Source organism: Ursus arctos, unplaced genomic scaffold, assembly GCF_023065955.2.
Source record: "Ursus arctos isolate Adak ecotype North America unplaced genomic scaffold, UrsArc2.0 scaffold_9, whole genome shotgun sequence".
NCBI lineage: Eukaryota > Metazoa > Chordata > Mammalia > Carnivora > Ursidae > Ursus > Ursus arctos.
In genome coordinates this window covers 38,603,614-38,627,638 of record NW_026623111.1, presented here as the reverse complement: position 1 = coordinate 38,627,638, position 24,025 = coordinate 38,603,614, and the positions used below count along the sequence as shown (strand labels likewise).

At 37.1% G+C, this 24,025-nt stretch overlaps 1 protein-coding gene across 2 annotated transcripts in view; it reads right to left on the bottom strand.

The window, feature by feature from the left end:
- Window positions 1-76: 76 nt before the first annotated feature.
- Window positions 77-24,025, bottom strand: part of SLAIN2 (SLAIN motif family member 2) — a 78,084-nt gene continuing 54,135 nt past the window's right edge. For both annotated transcript variants that reach the window (XM_026508850.4, XM_026508851.4), the window contains 2 exons: window positions 4,078-4,396; window positions 77-2,704 (listed from right to left, as the gene is read on the bottom strand). In XM_026508850.4, coding sequence (XP_026364635.1) covers window positions 2,638-2,704; window positions 4,078-4,396 — 386 coding nt within the window. In that variant the 3' untranslated portion in view covers window positions 77-2,637. The remainder of the gene's footprint in view (window positions 2,705-4,077; window positions 4,397-24,025) is intronic.

The window sequence follows — 24,025 nt, the reverse complement described above, 5'->3', positions numbered from 1 at the left end:
AACTGAAAAAAGTCAACTCTTCAGAGTGTTTTATATTATACAAACAGGTTCTGTAGAAAAATGATCCAGCAAATGCTTGAGTTAAGAATATTTATATTTTTTCCAATTTTTACACTTTTATTAACACACTTACAAAAAAATAACATTCAAACACTGAGAAAATTAAATAACTTTGGAAGCAGAGCTCATAGCTTTCTGCTTACATATAAGTGACAATTCTGGGCTGTTGGCACAGAAAAATAATCAACATTCATTAAAACCCTTACTACTATATATCAAACATAAGTTAAAATCATAGGCACTAGTTTATCAAATCCACATTTCTTCTGTAAGACTAACCACAGTGAATCCTTAGATTTTCCCAAACAGAAAAATTGGCAATACACAAAGGCCTTCTAGTAAAAAGGCAATTTTTCTCTTTAGGAACCTAAAAGCCAATAGTCTGTGGTAGTATAACAGCAGGTAAAATAATGCTTTACCCAACTCAGATCCAAATACGTTTTTAACAAGTGATGAAGTATTTTAATTAAAAAAAAAATAGACATTTTTTTTCTGATGCAGCCATTTAAAAACAAAGTTAAATAACCTGAATACTCCTTTTGAAACAGATAATCTAACTTAATGTAATGGGTGTTTCAAATAGAGTTAAAATTCCTTGTAATTATTAGATTGCAGCATATTTTTCTTTTGCAACGTTGCACTGAAACTGAGACCTATTTTGTTTTGTGTACATATGGTTTTAAAAAGAGACAGTGGCTAGTTCTTTTATTTAGATTTTTACATGAGATACCCCCCACCCAAAGCAGATGCTTTATCTTCCTCTGAAAAGCAACATTTTTTAGTTCATCATCATGTCGAATTCTGACGCCACCCTTCCCTGACCCACACTCATCATCCTCAAATTCAAGGATGAAATTTCTTCCTTGCATTATACATCAAAATACATTAGCACTGGCAGTTTAAATCTCCAGCTGGATGTGCTAACTGAATGACTCCCTACTGGTCAAGCTAATAAAAGATACCATGGTTGTCACGGCAGAATGGGGGTCTTGGTTTTAAAATTTTTATCGTTCTCTCAACCTATCAACTTCGATGCTATCCTGAATATCAAAGTCTTTCATTTGTCTCTCAATTTCTTTTGCCAACTTACAGAATGTCTTTGACTAACAGGAAATGAACTTACGTTCAAATCTCTTAAAATCCTTTAGGTAACCTGATTGCCAATATTTCAAAGCCATTCAAATTAAGTATTTTAAAACAGACCTCACCATGAAAAATGAGAAGCCCACTGAAGAAAGTTTTAGTCTGGTAATTGTCTAATAAAACCGAAAAAAAGTGATTTCCAGGATATACACAAGGGCCACTAGAGAGCAAGTATTTAACAGGTTAGAGTCATATGTAGTGGGTTTCATTTTTTTACCAAAAATGTAAAAATTAACGTAAGGCAGAATCCAAGTCAAAAGGGACAGTATTTTCAAAGGAGGTTTTACACAGTTACCTAGTTTAAAGTGGATCAACTTAAGTAGGATTCAGCAGGCTATATCTTCCTACCACATAATAGACTGTTGTGTCAATTAATAATAACAATACAACTGTCATTACCAGAGATTTTGTAAGTTAAGTGCATAGATTTTTCCCCCCCTCTCTCTCATGGCATGGTTTTGTTCCAGGTTGTAAGCACTGAGGCGGTGTTAGTTATACCAAGAATAAAGACACATACTACTTGCTCTTTCCGATCATGGAAACCTGCTAATAAAAACACCATCTCTTAGTTCTGTAACAGATATAATAGCATGTGAAGAAGGTGGCTTCAATAGCAAAGGCTATCTTTCCTGAGCCAGGAGCTATAAAGTTTAGAAAGATTGTACAACTGATAGTAAGCCCTTTTGGCAATCAAAACAAACATGCAGAAGTCCGATGTGTCAACGCAACACGGTGGACGCACGGTGTAACGTTATCTGGTGGTGGTAACAGGTGAGCTACATCCAAAACTTAAGATTAAACAAAATGACAATTTTTCTGATGAATCTGCAAAAAATAATTTACAGAATTCTCACGAATTTAGGTATCATGTTTGAAATCTCTAGGCTAGATTTCTTTCCATCCCCATCTTCCCTTCCATCTCAATTTAGTTTCTTGGAGTACTAGTGAAACACTAGTGAAACATTTTAGATAATTAGTCAGAATATTAGCTCTCATTAACACAAATATTTATTGATGCTATTTATACAGTAAATTAGGTTGAATGTAAAGTTTTGGATAGCTTGAATTCACCATTTTCTTGTGCACAAAGGTATTCTCTCATTTACAAATGGGCATTTCTCTTTGGCATCTGTTAGTTTTTTGCCCAGATATTGGCCTCTGTCAAATATTAAAAAATCAACTTAGTTTCTATTAAAAAAAACTAAATGTGATTCCACGGAGAGTGATTGTATGATTACCAAACACATCTGATGTTAAATGTCATTAAAGTGCTGCTTGATCATCTCTGTCAGTTTGTGCTAATTAAGACAGAGAGGGCTGGGATCTATAAATCCCAAGAGTCTTATCTGAACAGTCTGCATATAAAAGTTGTCTTTTAGCCTGGTGAAGGGGTATCCATGAAGCTGTGGAACTCTGCATTCTCATCTTTGCTGGTCAATAACAGCCATCTTTCCAACTGTCATCTTTCATGCTACCATAGGTTTTAGGAGCTGGCAAGGATCTGAAATAAAGCAATTTTATAAAGTGATTTGTAAGGCTTATGAAACATTACCATACTATCTCCCACATATATTAATTACTTTGCAGGTGGCATTCTGATCCAATGAAGGCTGTTCCAGGGGACTACTGAGATCAAAGCTCAAAACAGCCTATTAGCACAATTGTTCCACACTTGGCATTTCCAACTTTCCAGGTGACTTCACTAACATCTTTTTGTTAACACAGCTACTATAGTAAAAGAAAGGAAAAGACTGTCTCATCTCTTCCAACAGCATGGATCACCAACATTTTAATTAATTAATCTGAGGGCGGCAGAGTGATGAATGTGACAGCAGAGACTTAATGTCACCATCACTTAGAGAGCAAAATGACGTAGTGCTTAAAGGGACTTTTAAATCAGACATAGAACTGAAAGCCTTGAGTTGTGTAGTCTTAGGCAAATTACTTAACCTCATCAAATTTCAATATTCTCCTCTGAAAAATAGGGATAATAACAGTTTAATGTTTGTTATTATAATGTTTAATGTTACCGTAAAAATTCAATAAGGTACATGTAATAAGTTATTTAGCACAGTGTACAGCAAAAAGCTGTTGTACTCTACTACTGAATTCAGAAATGTAATACATTTATCTTAGAATGAATGATATGGGTAATTCATTTTAAATGCTTATAAGATGAAAGCCATTTTTTCCCATGCAAATAAATATTTAAAGTTTAATTATGTTTGGACTCCTAAGATTTCTGATGGTGATGTAATCACATTCCTGAAAGGCAGATACTACAATTACACAGATGCATGGTTCCCAGCCTGGCTGGCCTCAGAATCACCTGATTCAACAGATAAACAAAATAATTACCGACAGATTTTGGCCTTCATACTAGATCTACTCTCTGGGGGTAAAACTTAGACCTCTACATTTACATAAATTCTACAGAAGATTCTGAATTGTATCAAAGTTTGAAAACCACCCTCCTAGATTATACTCAGATTTGGTAGCTATAAGTTTTATCTTAAATATCACTCTAGGTTCTATCTAATATGCTTCCTTACCTTTACCGAATAACATATTCAAAATGAACAAATATCACAACCAAATGGAGTGGTTCTAACAATTTTTTCTAGGAGTTCTCACAGATGCCTAATCAGGTTAGGCATTAGGAATTTTAGCTGACCAAAGTGGAATGAAACCTAGTGTCTTAAGTGACGATTTCTTTAAAACAACAAAGTAACGTTTTATTCTAATTCTGCTAAGACTCTAATGGGAACCCATTAGGACTCTCTAGGTTTGCTACCACATGCAGTGATGAATGTAATTCCAAAGTACCCACTTTCCGATGCTCAAGATTGTTGAAACAGAACATCTGTCACTTACCTGCGAACAGGCTGTGCAAGTTTGCTGCGAGGCACTGGTATACCCCCAGCAGAAGGGGCACTGGGTCTGGGCAAGCCACTTCTCATTGCGGTTGTCCCTGCAGGTCTGGTTAGAGTAGTGCTGTTGATATTGTTGGGAGGATTTGCTGGGACTGTGTTCTGAACCATGGGAAGCCCAGGTGAGGAGGTGGTCTGTGTGAGCTGTGTTGTTTCTTGGCTACCAGGAGAACCAGAGCCATGGTTACTAAATGCTTTTACTGGTTGCCGGAGAGCCAAAGGAGATGGTGCTGCAGGGGAGCGGAATTTGCCTGGAGAAGGTACTGCAGAATGGCAAAGAAAAATCAATGTTTTTAGTAGTAACTAAGTGTAAGCGAAACAAGTGTTTTATATTACACTAATGACTAGGCCACCAGTACATCTGTATTCACGAAAACTCGCTCTACAGAAATGCAAGGAATAAAGAATATTTTTGGGCTAACGAAACAAAACAAGATAACTGGTAAGTCCTAAATAACCAAGTCCTTATTCAGAGGACTGCAACTATCCTTCATGACAGTGTTTTAACTATGCCAGCTAGGAATCCACAATACCAGAAGAGAAAAGAAGAGAAAAGCATTGCAGGATTCTATTTCACTACAGCCAACTAGCCTGGGCCATATTCTAGAAATGAAAATGGCTGACTACCACATTGTTGACCAGAATTTGAAACATACTCTCCCTTCAAAAAACCATTCACGTAAACACGTATCAAGTATCTGCTGGCTGTACCTCAAAGTCCTATATCACCTACAAGTGTAACTTAAGACTTGGAAAGAAAACATTAAAAACAAAACAGCTTCTCCTGTTGTGCTTCACCAAGTAGAGAAGTTATAAATCTAAGGGCATATCAAGATATGTATGAAAACACAGGTTAAAGATGGTACATTCTTCTGGAATGTCAATTCTGTAAGTTAAAACAGTTATAAAACAAATACTGATACATGAAAGAATAAAACGGAAAATTTACATTAATTTTTAAGCCAAAATAGGACTACAAATGAATTTTATTATTGTGGTTGTTCCTTAACATTTTATTTTTATTTATTTTTAAAAAATATTTTATTTGAGAGAGAGAGACAGCGAGAAAGGGAACACAAGCAAGGCAAGTGTGAGACAAAGAAGCAGGCTTCCCGTGGAGCAGGGAGCCCGATGCAGGGCTCAATACCAGGACCCTGCGATCATGACCTGAGCCATAGGCAGACGCTTAATGGCTGAGCCACCCAGGCACCCCTGTTCCTTAATGTTTTAAGTTCAGATCTCCTAGAGGACACATTCATCATTCCCTGTTTATTTGGTTTGGCTAAGTCACCTCTAAAAGGGCAACAATTTTAGTTTCTTCAAATGTCCATGAATGGCTACACACAATGTAAATAAAAAATATTACGTTGACCTGATTATCTAACAAATAATTCGGGAGGTGAAGAGAATAGAGATGGGGAAGGAAAGAGGGAGAGCTGGATCAGAGGCAGAATCAGGTCACCCTATTCTCTCTCAACCTCCATTAGTTCAGGGAGGACATGACTGAAGGAAAAACCTTGGTCTTAAGACTGCAGAAATGGATTATTCCACATAACTCCATCTTCCTCACGTCTACTAATCTAAATGGTATAGGTAACAATAAGGCCTGCCACAGTAGTGGGTGGGAAAGGAAAAAAATGGATGAGTCTGGCCACTATTTTCTTCTGCTCTATGAGAGAAAGAAGATAGGATACACTTTAGCTTCAAAACTCCCAAACAGGGGAGATTCCTCTCTTACCTTCCTTTCAGTAAGGTTTTTTATACATAGCCTTCTTCCTTCCCAACTCATCTTCCTTGCCTTCTATTTGATCAAAGTCCCAAATGTCAGCATCTCTGTACTTTATATTAGGCCCCAGTACTTGCTGGGCTCAGATGATCTCTGCTTGGCTCCAAAAACTCTATAGAGCCATGGTTCTCAAACTTGTACAACAAAATCCCAAGGAGCTTTTAAAGAAGAATATAGAAACCCAGTACCACCTCCAGAAAATCTAGCCTAGAATGGAACTCAGATATTTATATTAAAACCACCACAGGAGCTTTAAGCCATGATGGCAAAACTGGGAAGGGAGCTACCTTCCTACTTGTAAACACTTATACAACTGGAAAAAATATATACAAAACAGTTTTCAAATATTGGACAACAGGCAGTACAGAATTATAATTCCTGAGAAAAGGAAAATAAATATGATGAGCCCTGTGAGCACACTGGCTTTTTTGCGGGGGGAATGAGATACTTTTCGGAATGTAGAGCAAGGAGGAGGATCCTGAGCAGATCAAAGTTATCCTGCTGAGCTGAGAAGACAAAAGTTGGAATTTGAGAAGCAGAGTACCTTAGAAGAGGGAGCTGCTCCAGAAGACCTCTGTAACTCAGCTGAGCAGTCTGCCTGAATCTTTAGTTAAATATCGTGCTATGCATATACCAAGTGAAGTTCCATGAGACTGAGCAAAGGAAGACTGAAACACTGTAAACTAAGCAAAGCCTATGACTTGAAAATATAATAAGTTAAATTTGCAAAAAAATAAGTGACATATGAAAAATAAGCCAACAATAAAAATAAAATGTAATGTTAAAAGGTACTCAGCTATTCCAGAACAATAAAAGACGAGGGAGAAAACAACAAGGATCTGAAGGGACAGTGAGAAAAACTGAGAGACGGCAGATTTTAAACCAACCATATTGATAACTGCATTAACTATGAATAGTAATCACTCCAATGTAAAGGTAATGATTGCTCATACCCACAAAAAAGAAAGAGCTACATGGTATCTAAAAGAAACATATTTTAAGAGTCTCATGCTCTACCGACTGAGCTTGCTGGATGCTAAAAGAAACACATTTTAGAGAGGACTTTCCAAGATGGCAGAGGAATAGGAGACCTTAGTTTTGTCTGGTCCCAGGAATTCAGATAGGTAGCTACCAAATCATTCTAAACACCTGTGAACTCAACCAGAGATGTAAGAAAAGAATTGCTGCAATTCTACAAACAGAAAAGCGACCACTTCCTGCAAGAATGACAAGACAGAAAAACTCACCTCAAAAATGAGAACAAGAGGCAGCACTGACTGCCAGGGACCTAATCAGTATGGATATAAGTAAGATGTCGGAACTAGAGTTCAGAATAACGATTATAAGGATACTAGCTGGACTTGAAAAAAGCACAGAAGACACTAGAGAATCCCTTTCTGGAGAAATAAAAGAATTAAAATCTAATCAAGTCAAAATCAAAAAGGCTATTAATGAGATACAATTAAAAATGGAGGCCCTAACTGCTAGGATAAAAGAAGTAGAAGAGAGAATTACTGATAGAGAAGACAAAATGATGGAAATAAAGAAGCTGAGAAAAAGAGAAACAACTACTGGATCATGAGGAGAGAATTCAAGAGATAAGTGATACCATAAAGCAAAACAATATTAGGATAATTGGGATCCCAGAAAAAGAGGAAAGAGAGAGAAGGACAGAAGGTATACTAGAGCAAATTATAGCATTGAACTTTCCTAATCTGGGGAAGGAAACAGGCATCCAAGTCCAGGAGGCACAGAGAACCCCTCAAATCAATAAAAATAGCCCAACACCCCAACATGTAATAGTGAAACTTGCAAATCTCAGAGACAAAGAGAAAATCCTGAATGCAGCCTGGGACAAGAGGTCTGTAACCTACAAGGGTAGAAACATAAGATTAGCAGCAGACACCTGGCAGGCCAGAAAGGACCAGCATGATATATTCAGGGTGCTAAATGAGAAAAATATGCAGCCAAAAATACTTTATCCAGCTAGGATGTCATTCAAAATAGGAGTGATAAAAAGCTTCTGGGACAAACAGAAACTGAAAGAATTTGTGATCACCAAACCAGCCCCTACAAGAAATATTAAAAGGGATCCTTTAGGCAAAGAGAGAGCCCAAAAGTAACACAGACCAGAAAGGAACAGAGACAATATACATAAACAGTCACTTTACAGGTAATACAATGACACTAAATTCAGATCTTTCAATAGTTACTCTGAATGTAAATGGGCTAAATGCCCCAATCAAAAGATATAGGTTATCAGGTTGGATAAAAAAGCAAGACCTATCGATATCCTTTCTGCAAGAGACTCATTTAGACCCAAAGACACCTCCAGATTGAAAGTAAGGGGGTTGAAAACCATTTATCATGCTAATGGACACCAAAGAAAGGTAGGGTAGCAATCCTTATATCAGACAAATTCGATTTTAAACCAAAGACTGTAATAAGAGATGAGGAAGGACACTACATCATAATTAAAGGGTCTATACAACAAGATCTTACAACTGAAAATATTTATGCCCCTAACATAGGAGCAGCCAATTATATAAACCAATTAATAACAAAATTTAAGAAACACATCGATAATAATATAATAATAGTAGGGGACTTTAATACCCCATTCACTGCAGTGGACAGATCATCTAAGCAGAATATCAACAAGGAAACAAGGGCTTTGAATGACACAATGACCAGATGGACTTCATAAATATATTCAGAGCATTCCATCCTAAAGCAACAGAATACACATTCTTCTTGAGCACACATGGAACATTCTCCAAAACTGATCACGCACTGGGTCACAAATCAGGTCTCAACTGGTACCAAAAGACTGGGATCATTCCCTGCATATTTTCAGACAACAATGCTTTGAAACTGGAACTCAATCACAAGAGGAAATTTGGAAAGAACTCAAATACATGGAGGCTAAAGAGCATCCTACTAAAGAATGAATGGGTCAACCAGGAAATTAAAGACAAATTAAAAAAAAGTCATGGAAACAAATGAAAATACAACTGTTCAAAACTTTTGGGCTGCAGCAAAGGCAGTCCTAACAGGGAAGTATACAGCAACACAAGCCTTTCTCAAGAAACAAGAAAGGACTCAAATACACAACCTAACCTTACACCTAAAGAAGCTGAAGAAAGAACATCAAATAAAGCCTAAACCCAGCAAGAGAAGAGAATTAGTAAAGATTAGAGCAGAAATCAATGAAACAGAAACCAAAAGAACAGTATAACAGATGAACAAAACTAGGAACTGGTTCTTTGAAAGAATTAATAAGATCGATAAACCTCTGGCCAGAGTTATCAAAAAGAAAAGAGAAAGGGCCCATACAAATAAAACCATGAATGAAAGAGGAGAGATCACAGCCAACACCAAAGAAATACAATTATAAGAACATATTATGAGCAACTATGTGTCAACAAATTAGGCAGTCTGGAAGAAATGGATGCATTCGTAGAGATTCGTAAACTACCAAAACTGAAACAGGAAGAAACAGAAAACCTGAACAGACCCATAACCAGCAAGGAAATTGCAGCAGTAATCAAAAATCTAACAAACAGTCCAGGGACAGATGGCTTCCCAGGGGAATTCTACCAAACATTTCAAGAAGAATTAATACCTATTTTTCTGAAGCTGCTTCAAAAAACAGAAATGGAAGGAAAACTTCCAAACTCTTTCCATGAGGCCAGCATTACCTTGGTCCCCAAACCAGACAATGACCCCACCAAAAAGGAGAATTACAGACCAATATCCCTGAAGAACATGGATGTAAAAATTCTCACCAAAATATTAGCCAATATGGGGACGCCTGGGCGGCTCAGTCTGTTAAGTGGCTGCCTTCAGCTCAGGTCATGATCTCACAGACCTGGGATTGAGTCCTAGGTCGGGTTCCCTGCTGAACAGGGAGTCTGCTTCTCCCTCTCCCTCTGCCTCTCCCCTGCTCATGCTCACTCTCTTGCTCTGTCTCAACTAAATAAATAAAAAATAAATCTTTAAAAAAAAATTAAAAAGTAAAAGAAAGGGCAAGAACGATATGATCCTCTCAATAGATGCAGAAAACACATTTGACAAAGCACAACATCCTTTCTTGATTAAAACCCTTCACAGTGGAGGGATAGAGGGAACATAACTTGGCATCATAAAAGCCATATACAAAAAGCAATGAATATCATTCTCAATGTGGAAAAACTGAGAGCTTTTCCCCTAAGGTCAGGAACATGGCAGGGATGTCCACTATCACCACTGCTGTTCAACATAATACTAGAAGTCCTAGCCTCAGCAATGAGACAACAAAAAGAAATAAAAGACATCCGAATCAGCACTCTTTGCAGACGACATGATAATCTATGTGGAAAACCCAGAAGACTTCACCCCAAAATTGCTAGAATTCATACAGCAATTCAGCAAAGTGGCAGGATATAAAATAACTGCACAGATATCAGTTGCATTTCTATACAATAAGACAGAAGAAAGAGAAATTAAGGAGTCGATCCCATTTACAATTGCAGCCAAAACCATAATAAGATACCTAGGAATAAACCTAACCAAAAAGGCAAAGGATCTGTACTCAGAAAGCTACAGAACACTCATGGAAGAAATTGAGGGAGACACAAAGAAATGGAAAAACGTTCCATGCTCATGGATTGGAAGAACAAATATTGTTGTTGTTGTTGTTTTTTAAAGATTTTATTTATTTTTTTGACAGAGATAGAGACAGCCAGTGAGAGAGGGAACACAAGCAGGGGGAGTGGGAGAGGAAGAAGCAGGCTCATAGCAGAAGAGCCTGATGTGGGGCTCGTTCCCATAATGTCGGGATCACGCCCTGAGCTGAAGGCAGACGCTTAACCGCTGTGCCACCCAGGTGCCCCGGAAGAACAAATATTGTTAAAATGTCTATGCTACCTACAGCAATCTATACATTCAATACAATTCCTATTAAAATACCATCAACTTTTTTCACAGAGCTGGACATGGATGGAACTAGAAGGTATTATGCTAAGCAAAATATGTCAATCAGAGAAAGACAATTATCATATGACCTCACTCATATGTGGAATTTAAGAAACAAAATAGAATATCATAAGGGAAGGGAGGAAAAAATTAAACAAGACGAAACTAGAGAGGGAGACAAACCATAAGAGACTCTTAACTATAGGAAACAACCTGAAGGTTACTGGAGGGGAGATAGGTGGGGGGATGGGGTAACTGGGTGACAGACATTAAGGAGGGCACGTGATGTAATGAGCACTGGGTATAAGACTGATGAATCACTGAACTCTACCTCTGAAACTGATAATATGCTATATGTTAATGAACTGAATTTAAATATAAATACATACATACACACACACATTTTAGACATAAAAACATAGGTTAAGGGGCACCTGGGTGGCTCAGTTGTTAAAGCATCTGCCTTTGGCTCAGGTCATGATCCCAGGATCCTGGGATCCTTCTCCCTCTCCCACTACCTCTGCTTGTGTTTCCTCTCTCACTGTCTCTTTCTGTCAAATAAATAAATAAAATCTTAAAAAAAAACCAAAACCACATAGGTTAAAAGTAAAAGGACAGAAAAAGATACAACACATAAAACCGATCATGAAAGCGCTGGAATGTCTATAACAACATCAGAAAAAAAGATTACCATGAAAGATAGAGTTCAATTTAAGGGGGTTTATTCAGAAGAGAACATAAGAATTCCAACTGTGTATATCCAAAAAGAGATATACAAAACAGATGAAACAAACTGACATAACTGAAAGCTGGGGGAAGAAGTCTACAATTAAATATTTCAACACTACTCCACTCTCAGTAACTGATAAAACAAATAGGTAGAGAATCAGAAAGGACACAGAAGACAAACACCACCATCAATCGAATCGGCTTGACATTTATAGAACACTCTACTCAACCGATCACGGTTCCAACTTTCATCAGCAGGTGAATGAGTAAACAAACTGTGATATATCCGTATAATAAAATACCACTCAACAATAAAAAGGAGTAAACTGCTGATACAATTAGGATGGACTCTAAAAATTATGCTGAGTGAACTAAGTGCCAGATACAAAACAGCACATATTGAAGACTCCGTTTATATTAAGTTCCAGAAAATGCAAATCCAATTTGCAGATCAGATATTTGCTTGAAGTTGGAAAAATTGACTGGGAAGAAATACAAGGAAACTTTTGGGGGTTATGGAAATGTTCTGTGACTTTACTATATTGATGGTTACATAAACACGTGTGTGTGTTTAAAGATTTATTTATTTGAGGGGCGCCTGGGTGGCACAGCGGTTAAGCATCTGCCTTCGGCTCAGGGCGTGATCCTGGCGTTATGGGATCGAGCCCCACATCAGGCTCCTCTGCTGTGAGCCTGCTTCTTCCTCTCCCACTCCCCCTGCTTGTGTTCCCTCTCTCGCTGGCTGTCTCTATCTCTGTCAAATAAATAAATAAAATCTTAAAAAAAAAAAAAAAGATTTATTTATTTGAGGGACAGAGAGCAAGCACGCACAGTGGGGAGGGGCAGAAGGAGAGGAAGAAACTCCAAGCCAACTCTGGAGCACAGAGCCTGATGGGACGCTGGATCTCAAGACTCTGAGATCATAACCTGAGCCAAAACCAAGAGTTGGTCATCCAACTGATGGTGCCACCCAGGTGCCCCATGAATGTGAATTTTTGCTGAAATTCAAATTGTGTTTAAAATTCCACCTGAATACAGCTGACTTTAAGAAAACTCCATAAGGGACTCTATAGTAAAGCCAAGGCTGAGAATAATGGCTTTTGAATCAATCATGTCCCGGTCCCCAACAACTGTTACAGTCTCCTCTGGTAGAAAACTAAAGATGTCCACAGGGCCTGAGTACCCCTGACTTGCAAATTCCACAATCTTCACAGATTTTTTTTTTTTAACCTTACATAATCCCTATTACCCTTTCTATAGGTGACTATAAATATATTTTCTCAACTCCATTGTCTATACCCAGCCTCGTGTCCCTTGCCAGACCAGTCTCTACCCAAGTTGTTTCAGTGGTTTCCTGAAGGCTTACTGGATAACTAAGGCTCCAAGGCTCTAATTCATCTAGCCACTACCTGAGGGTGCGGCCTGGACATCTTCCTTCTAGTACCAACTCCAAAAAGGCCATCTTCAGTCCTAGCTTTTCCCACAGTTGGTAGTCTTTCAGCCAGGGTTTTGTTTTTGTAGGAACACAGGTTTCTGAAAGGAGCAAGAACAGTACAGTTCAGAGGATCCTAAGCTTCAAAGAGTATTCTGGGAAAGTCTAGCGAGTTGAGGAAAGATGGCATGAGGTCAGATTAAGAGATGCACTGAGACACTGTGAATGACAACCTGTTAGATGAGAAGAGTCCTAGGCTTCCTTCTTATGGTGACTGATTTAAAGCCCATGGTGAAATTAGGCACTTATATTAATGAGGCTAAGACTGTTTCTTTTTTTTTTTTTAAAGATTTTATTTATTTATTTGACAGAGATAGAGACAGCCAGAGAGAGAGGGAACACAAGCAGGGGGAGTGGGAGAGGAAGAAGCAGGCTCATAGCGAAGGAGCCTGATGTGGAGCTCCATCCCATAACACCGGGATCACGCCCTAAGCCGAAGGCAGACGCTTAACCGCTGTGCCACCCAGGCGCGCCAAGACTGTTTCATTTCTACATGACAATCTTATACGTACTGGAATGTATCTATAATGCTTTGAATGTCTTACCCAAACCTTATCTTGAAAATGGGCTTTGCAAAAAGCATCTTTTCCTCTGGAAAAACTTCTGACCACTTTTTGAGCGATAATAGTAATACCAGGGAACTGACTGTCTCCTGAAATTTTTTTAAAATGTGAATCTCAGACTTCCACTTGGGAAAATGGGATAGATGTATTTTTTCCCTATTTCTCCCACTTAAATATAATTTAAAACCCTGGGCATGATATATACATCAGACATAAGAAAATTCTGATGTGGAGGGGGAAAAGGAAGACTGCCTAGGGAACTTGTGACCTAAGGGATGACATGATAATGAGTTGCTAGGGTTTTCTTCTTGCTACATATATCTCAAATTGGAGCTGAAGAAGCTGGCAACCTGGAAAAGCCATAAGGTGTGACAGAGAAAAAAAAGCCTGCTTTCTCTAGCCAAAGAACTAGGAAAAAAAACTTTTAGATGATAACTATTCTATTCCAGCCAAACACCACAGAAAAATTGTAACCCTACTCTCACCCACACCAGCAAGGGCTTGTGGGGTATCTGGACTTCTGTTCTTGTGAAGTTTAACAAGGCGCCCCAATATCTTCTCCAGGAAGGTGTCAGAGAAGACAGTAATCAGATGTTCTTTCCTCTGCTCATGGGTTGGTGTCAGAGGAGGTCCAGTAAAGAGTCAGGCCTTTGATGACTGCTCAGTGGTAATAAGATCACCTCCATCACAGCAGGAGTGGAGACCAAGTGGGGAGCCAGAACTCCTACGTCCACCCACCTGGCCCCCTCCCTTGGGTGCCAACAAAGACTGGAGTAGAAAACCTGGGCTTCCAGCCATTGCACTACTGGGTGTTTACCCCAAAGATACAGACGTAGTGAAGAGAAGGGCCATATGCACCCCAATGTTCATAGCAGCATTGTCCACAATAGCTAAATCGTGGAAGGAGCCGAGATGCCCTTCAACAGATGACTGGATTAAGAAGTTGTGGTCCATATATACAATGGAATATTACTCAGCTATCAGAAAGAACGAATTCTCAACATTTGCTGCAACATGGACGGCACTGGAGGAGATAATGCTAAGTGAAATAAGTCAAGCAGAGAAAGACAATTATCATATGATTTCTCTCATCTATAGAACATAAGAACTAGGATGATCGGTAGGGGAAGAAAGGGATAAAGAAAGGGGAGGTAATCAGAAGGGGGAATGAAACATGAGAGACTATGGACTATGAGAAACAAACTGAGGGCCTCAGAGGGGAGGGAGGTGGGGAAATGGGATAGACCGGTGATGGGTAGTAAGGAGGGCACGTATTGCATGGTGCACTGGGTGTTATACACAACTAATGAATCATCGAACTTTACATCAGAAACCAGGGATGTACTGTCTGGTGACTAACATAATAAAAAATCGTTAAAAAAAAAAAAAAGAAAAAGAAAACGAAAACCTGGGCTTCTATTTCCACCTAGCAGTAATGAAATGCCCCCAAGCCTCATCCACCAAATGCCTGAGTGATGTCAGAGAAAGACACATAAAGCCAGAAAAAACAAAACCAGAAACATAGTATCAAAAGAAAACCACACACCATATCTCTCATGAATGCTGATGTAAAACTCCTTAACAAATTACTAGCAAATAGAACTCAGTGATATATGTATCTCTCATATACCATGGTCAAGTGAGGTTTATTCCAGGATGCAAAGTTGGTTCAAAATTTGAAAATCAATCAATGTCATCCACCACAATAACAGGCTAAAGCAAAGTCACATGATCACAACTACTGACGCAAAAAAGCATCTAACAAAATTCAACACATACTCATGATAAAAATTCTGGGAAAAATAGGAATGGGGAAACCTGAACTTGTTAAAGAACATTTATAAAAAATATACATATAATATACTTAATGGTGAAAGACTGCTTCCCCTCTAAGATAGGAACAAAAGCCAAGATACATGCTCTTACCACTCTTATTCATAGTGCTGCAAGTTCTAGCTAGTGCAGTAAGCAAGAAAATAAAAGGCATATAGATGAGAAAGAAACTGTCTTCATGATTGTTAATCAAAAATCCCAAGGAATCCACACACACAAAAAATAGTAACTTCTTAGAAATACTGAGTTCAGTAAAGTCACAGGATAGAAGATTAACATATGACAATTGACTATATTTCTTTATGGCAGTAATGAATGTACAGAAATCAAAATAAAAAATGCAACACTACTTGCATTGCTCCCCAAAAAGAGAAAAGAAATATTTAGATGTAAATCTAATAAAACAAAACTCAGCAAGCAAATTTCAGCAAATATCACAGGGCAGTTGTGAAAATCAAATGAGTAATATTTGTATAAATAGTTGGCAAATGTATAACATTACACAAACTGTAAGGCATACTACGTCTGTGCCTTCCTTATGTAAGGAATACTGGAGCCTTTCAGCCTGTTGCAGATGAGTTCTCTGGGAGGATATTCAACAATGCCCCTCAAGACAGTTGTCTCCTAGGCCATCCTTATAAATTAAAATACAGGGACTAATTAAGCTTTACTGTCCAAGTTAATTATGACGGTACGTTATAATTTCTCTGTACTCATTTTGGATACTGAGAATTGCACTTGAATCAAGGCATAAAAGGAAGCTGTTATCTACTCTGAGAAAGAATTAGAACTCTATTTATAAAACTGACATATGACTAAGAATGCTAACCTTGGTATTTAAGTTAAGTCACCTCTGAAATGAAGTGATGGGTAATATGAGGATCCCTATTTTTAAAACATTCATTTTTTGTCTTTTAATAAGCATTTAATAAAAATGGTAAGCTTTCTAGTTGAGGTTTAGAAAATACAACAGGCACTTTAGAATGGGAGAAACTGAGTAAACTGTATACTGTTTTTAGCTTGATAAATATTCAGAGAATGTTTTATAAACAATATATCTCAAATGTAAATGGCAACATGAAAAAACAAAGATACTCCAAATAGTTGTCTTCACAGTTATGTGTCCAAACTATAAATTCCACTAATTGTATAACTGCTAAAAATATGTAAATATCAAATATATAGTTTACAATAAAAATATACACATTGTCAAATACTGTCCACTATGACTAATGGGGGGAAAAACATTTATTAAAATAGATATGCCATCCAATTATTTAACAAAGATTAAGAACAAAAACACTTGTTAACTCTCCCTTACTATAGTAAGTTACATTATCCCAGTTACTCAGTGGTCTATGCACCATCAAGGATAGTAAGAGGTTACTGACATAATAAAGACTTAAAAATAAGTTCTGGTTATTAAAGACTACAGAGATGACGTAAATATGATTCTCTCATTATGGAGTCAAAGAATCCTTGCTACAAGAGTTGCTAGTGACTATCTGTACCCAACTTTTCACTGTGTAGAGAAGAAAAACTGCCACAACCACAAAGATCAACTGAGCAAATAAACAAGAAAATCAGAAGTTGAACCCACATCTCCTGATTCCCAGATTGGTATTCTTTACTGGGATCTAAAAAAGAAACACCTCTGGGAGTAGAAGTTAAAATGTTATTTTCACCATTTTTATTTTCAACTAGACTCAGAATGTACATTTGTGGGGCTACTAACCTGGGCAGGTTTCATAAGACATGATACCAAGGCCTATTAAATTGGTAAAGGCTTACAAGTAATCACACACACAAAATTAACAAGGCATAGAAGGCTTTGATTTCTTCTTCCATTACTATACATGACTCACCATTATTTTTGTAGGCACACACTTATCATGAGATTTATTAAACATAAGAGGCAGAAGATACCCCTGGGAATGGGTTTCACTATTGTTTTTCTTCCCTACATACAAAAAGATTGAGAGATATGAATAAATAAGCTACTGGCAAATACTTGCAGCATTAGCATTTTCAAAACGGGCAAAAAGTGGAAACAACTCAAATGTTCACAACTGAGAAATGGATAAATGAAATGTAGTATATCCATACACTGAATATGTATCACAATAAAATGGAACAAAGTACTAAGATATGCTGTAATATGATAAACTTCAGAAACCTTATGCTAAACCAGTCACAAAGATCACATATTATAGGATTCCATTTACATGAAATGGCAGAGGCATAGGTAAAACCAGAGACAGAAAGATTAGTGGTTGCCAGGGGCTGGAAGGAGTGGAAAATGGGTATGATATTTCTTATAGGGGTGATGAAAATCTGTAAAGTCAAAATAATTGAGCAGCTCTGTAAATATACTAAGAAACACTGACTTGTACACTTTAAAAGGATGAATTTTATTTATTTATTTTAAAGATTTTATTTATTCATTTGAGAGAGACCGTGAGCAAGTGAGAGAGCACAAGCAGTAGAGGGAGAGGGAGAAGCGGGCTCCCCTGCAAGCAGAGAGCCTGACTTGGGGCTCGATCCCAGGACTCTGAGATCATGACTTAAGCAGAAGGCAGCTGCTTAACTGACTGAGCCATCCAGGTGCCCCAAAAGGTTGAATTTCATACATAGACAAGAGGAACAAAGGTAAAAAATCAGAAAATAAGCAGCCATATTTTTTTAACAGTTTCCCAAAACAAGAGAAGAGGGATCTCTACAGACATAAAATCAGAAAATCTTAACTGACGCTTCTTTCTAAATGTTTAGAAAAACTAATTCCAAAGAAAAATGGGCAACAGAAAAGGACTGAGACCAAATCTCATGTGAAGTTACTATTAAAAAAAGAAAGGAGCGGAGTAACATTTCTACTAATGGTACAACCTTGCCAGAAATTGTGTCCATCATGCACACATACACAAAAGATGAAAATTATAACCTAATATTTTAAATTCTAAGAATATTTAAGAAAATGATAAATGATACAAAAGAACATCATAAATCAGAATGGGAAACATTCAAAAATGAGGTGATGGAACACAGAAAAGAACTGGACATAAATCATACTAAAATGAAGTCCAACATAGAAAGAACTCAAGAGTCACCACACGATAGATAATGCTTTAAGAGAAATAGGTAATGAAAAGAAACTTTTATAGAACAAGAAGAAATGAAGAAAGATGGAAAAGGATTCAAGGGAAGGAAACAGATACAGAAGACAAGCAAAGAACATCCAACATATGTACAACAGGAGTCCCCACAAAAACAAAAGCCAAAGCAAGAGAATACTAAAAACTGTAATTCAAAAGAATTTGTCTGAAATTTTAAAATATGTGCAATTCCATACTGAAAGAACACACCACCTATCTGGGGAAATCAACTCAAAATGACCAACATTAAGATATATTCTCATAAATTATTGAACTTTAGGGGTGCCTCAGTAGCTCAGCTGGTTAAGTGGCTGACTCTTGATTTTGGCTCTGGCCATGACCTTGGGTTCTTGGGATCGTACCCCATGTCAGGCTCCACACTTAGTGGGAAGTCTGCTTCAGGATTCTCTCTCCCTTTGCCTTTCCTTCACTTGCTCGCTCTCTAAAATAAATAAATCTTTTAAAAAAATAAATGATTAAACTTCAAAGGAAAACAAAACATCCTTTGGACATCCAGATAAAAAACCAAATGAATGTAAGAGAAATTAACTTTTTATTTCTGACAAAAATGGAGTAATATATTTAAGACACTCAAGGAAAGAAAATATTAGCCAAAGATTGCATATTTAGCTAATGAATTTCAAATATAAAAAGGGTGGACAAACTGCCATCAAGACACAAAAATGGAGGGAATGGATATTGCTCCTATCACTCCTTTTTAAGGAATCTACTAGAGAATGAGCTTCAAACAAGAAAAATGATTGGTGAGATAATAATGTACAGACTGATGGTAAGCATTAAATATATATTTAAATGTAGAACTAAGACTAAATAAAAGAGTACAAATAACTTCAATCTGATAATGCATATGCAGTGTAACTGCTAAACAAAAAAAGGAGCATATGCAAAAGGTTTTATAGACTATTTTCAGTAATCATATTGTATGGTATGCTATGTTTTCCCCAGATTTTGTGTGTAATATGGGATAAAACAAATTGTTAAATATTTCAATTCTTTCAGTTAGTGAGAGACAGAATTCTCAGAGCAAGACAAAGGAGATATAAATTAAGAGATTAAGTAATTACCCTTAAGCCCTGAATTTGAATAGAAAGTATCAGCATGAATTCATTAAGGCATTCAATCTTAAAAAATACACAGACACCAATCTATACATATATTTACTAGCTCTAGTAACTAAAAAAAACCCTAGGAACAATGACCAACCCAGTAGCAATTAATATGTCTAAAAACTCAGATTTTGGTTTTGAAATACCATTTCCCATCAAAGGAAATCAGGACTTTTGGAGAAATGACTAAATCCAGGTCTGAGGCAGGAAATGTAGAAGATGTGCCTATCCTGTCATACCAGTTAGCAAGAATTTATTAGACTACTACAGTTGTGTCAAAAAGACTTGAGGGCCAACTTGAAGCTTCCACCAAAGCTGGGAAAATATCCAGAATGAATCAAAACACATAAAAAATGTTTGAATCTGTTAAGTTCATAATGATATATATTTAAGAAAAATATGGGTCACCTTTGGAGGATGGTAGACCGTCAATTTATTTTGTAACTGGTAAATAGTGAGAAAGAATAAGCATTTATTCAGAATTTCCTAATGAAAGTATACTGCTGCATGAGCAAAGAATAAGGGAAAGTTTCTCTTTATTTTGACCAAAAAAAAAAAAGGAGTATTAGAATTGAAATAAACCGATTCTGCAATACCCAATAAAGTAAGGATATAGGCATTAAGCATCAATGACTGATAATATCACACACAAGAAAGAGGAAATCTTGCATGAAGCAGTCTCGCCCCAAACAGCAAAACCGAATCCAGTTAAGCACCTAGATCCAATTACCAATTTATGGAAAATACAGAGAAATCTACTAAATGACACCATGGAAAAGATATCAGCAAGATCCACCCTGTGGATCTACATCCTCATGTATACGGCAAATGATCTGGTGGTTTCTTCAAACAAACTTAACAAGGGGGAGTACAGAGCTGGAAGAAAACTATAAATCAAGAGAAACGTAAAAAGACATATGTTAAAGAGGCAGAACTACAGTTTCATTTCTAGGATGGTAAAAATTATACAAAGAAGTAAGGAAGTGATTGCTATAAAAATTCAGAAGAATGGCTACTCTGGGGGAGTGGGTCAAGACAGGATTGTGTTTGGAAGCAGAGAGGTAGTTTCTGAAGTAGCAAGTTATAGTCTTCTGATATGAATGGTGATCACTAAGGGGCTGCCTTATAAAGAATTCGTTAAGCTCTCTATGCATTATATGGTTTTCTGAATTTGTGTTGTATTTTAAAATAACAAAGTTTAACTAAACATTTATAAATTAGAACTCCTTTTAAATTTGTTAATCCTAAATTCTTAGAAAAATGCACTAGAGTTAATATGAAAGGACAAGTCAGAAAGTTCTACAATCTCAGAATATGGAGAGGAATATTTTAACAAGGTTAATGTATAACTTGAGGGGAAAACTAGAAAGTAAAGAAGTGCACTAAGCTACAGATTTACTATTATAAAAAGTGTTTCCTCTAATGGTAGCAGCATTTTTGCCTTATCTATAAACTTGGGGGCTAGGAAAGAAAAAGAATAAAATGAGGTTAATTGAAATTGGGTGATCTTGGAAGGCATTTTAGCTCTAACTGCAATTTTCTAAAACGCAGTCAGTTTTTAATCAGAAAAGTAAAGGCACAAATTTCAGAGAGGAGAAAATTTTGATCTAGGACTTTTTCTGCAAAAGAAATTGATAGATGTAGCCAAGATGTAACTAAAGAAGAAAAATAGATCTTGGAAAATCACAAAGGACTTAACTCTAAATGTAAGTAGAATCTACTCAATTATCATTCCAAAAATAGCACGAAATGGTTAACAGGAATTTGTATGTTTGGAGAGAGCCCTGTGCCCTCTCCTTCCCATTCTCTCAATTTTATATAATAAAATCATGGGAACGGGAGCAACTCCTATCATTTTAACTGTATCTAAAAACCCCATACAGCAGAGACTGGCTTTGACCACAACTATAATAGAAGAAAAAGTAAAGAGGGACTAGACATAGAGGAGGGAAGGGGGAAGGATGTAATGAGTGTATCTTGTTTATGATAAAGATTCAATAAACAGTTGTTAATGAAAAGCAAATATAAGAAATTTTAAATTTTGGATCCAAGGTAATGGCAAAATACCTAGGTTCGCCATTTTCAGATAGTCTGATATCAAACAGCATTTTAAACTCCTACCAATATGGCCTCTTATAAATGTTGTTTATCTCACCTTATATGAATATCCAAAATTCAGTGAATTAAAGCAGTATTGGACAACTACCATCGCTAACTCATCCTAAGTTGCTGCCTCTTTCCTTCCAAAGTATGTTTCTATATTTCAATTTGTCCTGACCTATGCATTTATTTTTTCTAAGTAGTTATTTTTTCCCTTTGACTTGGTGAGGTCTCTACTTTGTTTACCTCCACTTCACTGAGCTCCCAACTAAATAGGAATGAATATCTCTTTGTCAGAGCAGTTTAAGCAGTCACGCCTACGAAGCCTTAACAATACACAATGCATTTTTTTTTCCTTCAAAGAGAGGGATGGGCTGAAGAAACAAAAAAAAACCTTGCAAGAAGAAAATGCAAAGAGGAATGTGTCCAGCCTTGCTTGAGTTAGTGGCATGACTGTGTTCATTCAACAGATGTTTATGGTGTGTCCCTTTGTGCCAGGCAACACAGTTCTTACTTCCCTTCCCATCTTCAAACTCCAGCTACTACTAAATGTAATTAAAATCAAAGTGACTGGGGTGCCCAAGTGGTTAAGCACCTGACTCTTAATTTTGGCTCAGGTCACAATCTCAGGGTCATGAGATCAAGCCCTACTTAGGGCTTCGTGCTGAGCATGGAGCCTGCATTAAGATTTTCTCTCTCGGGGCGCCTGGGTGGCACAGCGGTTAAGCGTCTGCCTTCGGCTCAGGGCGTGATCCCGGCGTTATGGGATCGAGCCCCACATCAGGCTCCTCTGCTGGGAGCCTGCTTCTTCCTCTCCCACTCCCCTTGATTGTGTTCCCTCTCTCGCTGGCTGTCTCTGTCAAATAAATAAATAAAATATTAAAAAAAAACTTTTTTTTTCTCTCTCCCTTACCCCCTCCCACTTACGCATGCACACACTCTAAAAGAATAAAATCATAGTGACTATATTTCAAGTTGTTAAGGGAATGACCTTCTCCCTCTTCCCATGATCCTTTGAGTCCTTAAAATAAGTACGCCAACTTTCTAGAAGATGTTACAGGTTCATCCCCAGGATGGGACAATTGGTTTATGACACAATTTACTACCCAGTCCCATGTTTCTCTAGTCCAGGTTTAAAGTGCCAAAGGTACCTATGAACACATAGTGTTGAATCTCAACTGCCTCACATCCCTAACAAGAATAGAGAATCCCACAGTCCAGTGCAGACCTCTCTTTTTCAAAGTCTAGATATGAGGAGAAATTAGAAAATCCATTTGGCCTTGGATCCAAGACATACTCTCTGATTCATCTTTACCAGTAATTAACCTAATATTTTATTTTTATTTTTTAAAAGTAGGCTCAATGCCAAACATGGGGCTAGGACTCAAGACCCCAAGACTGAGAATCACGTGCTCTACTGACAGAGCCAGTCAGGCACCCCTAACCTAATTATTTAAAATCCTATTGTGTATCTGTGTCCATTTTTCAATTGCTTCAGGTTTTTTTTGGGGGGGGGTTCAGAACTTCTAGTGGTGTAAAATGATCATCTCCAAACCACAACACTGATCAAAAAATATGTCTGGATTAATTTAAATAAGAGATTAAACAAAAAGAAACAAAACAACAACAAAACGCAACACACAAACATACAGAATTCTTTCCCTTTACTACGTCAACTAGACAACTAGAGGTAAGAATTATAAGATTGGGTTTTCCTGTCATCTTATCATGGAGGGGGAGTTTGGTGGCTCAGTCACAAAAATATGTAACTCCCATAGGCAAAAACCCAAGAAGAACCCAAAAACAAAAAACACCAACCAGCCAGAAATTATGATCTTCTTAACCTAATAAACAGCAAAAAAATCCTTAAATAAAAATTTAAAATTATTTAAACCTACCTGATCTCCCCCAAATTATGAAGCAGCTTACATAGGCATATAACAAATAAAATTCATATAAACTTAAAGTCCTATGTTTTATTATGATACAGTAATCTCTTGCCCTGTTTTAGACACCACAATCTTTTCCTGTTCCTGTTTTCATTACCTCTCACCAAGTACTCAAAAATATCCACAAGTCTCAAAAAAGAAGCCTATGATCCTCAAACAGTTTCTATAAGGATCCTTTTCTATAATAATACCTAATAAGTCACCTTCT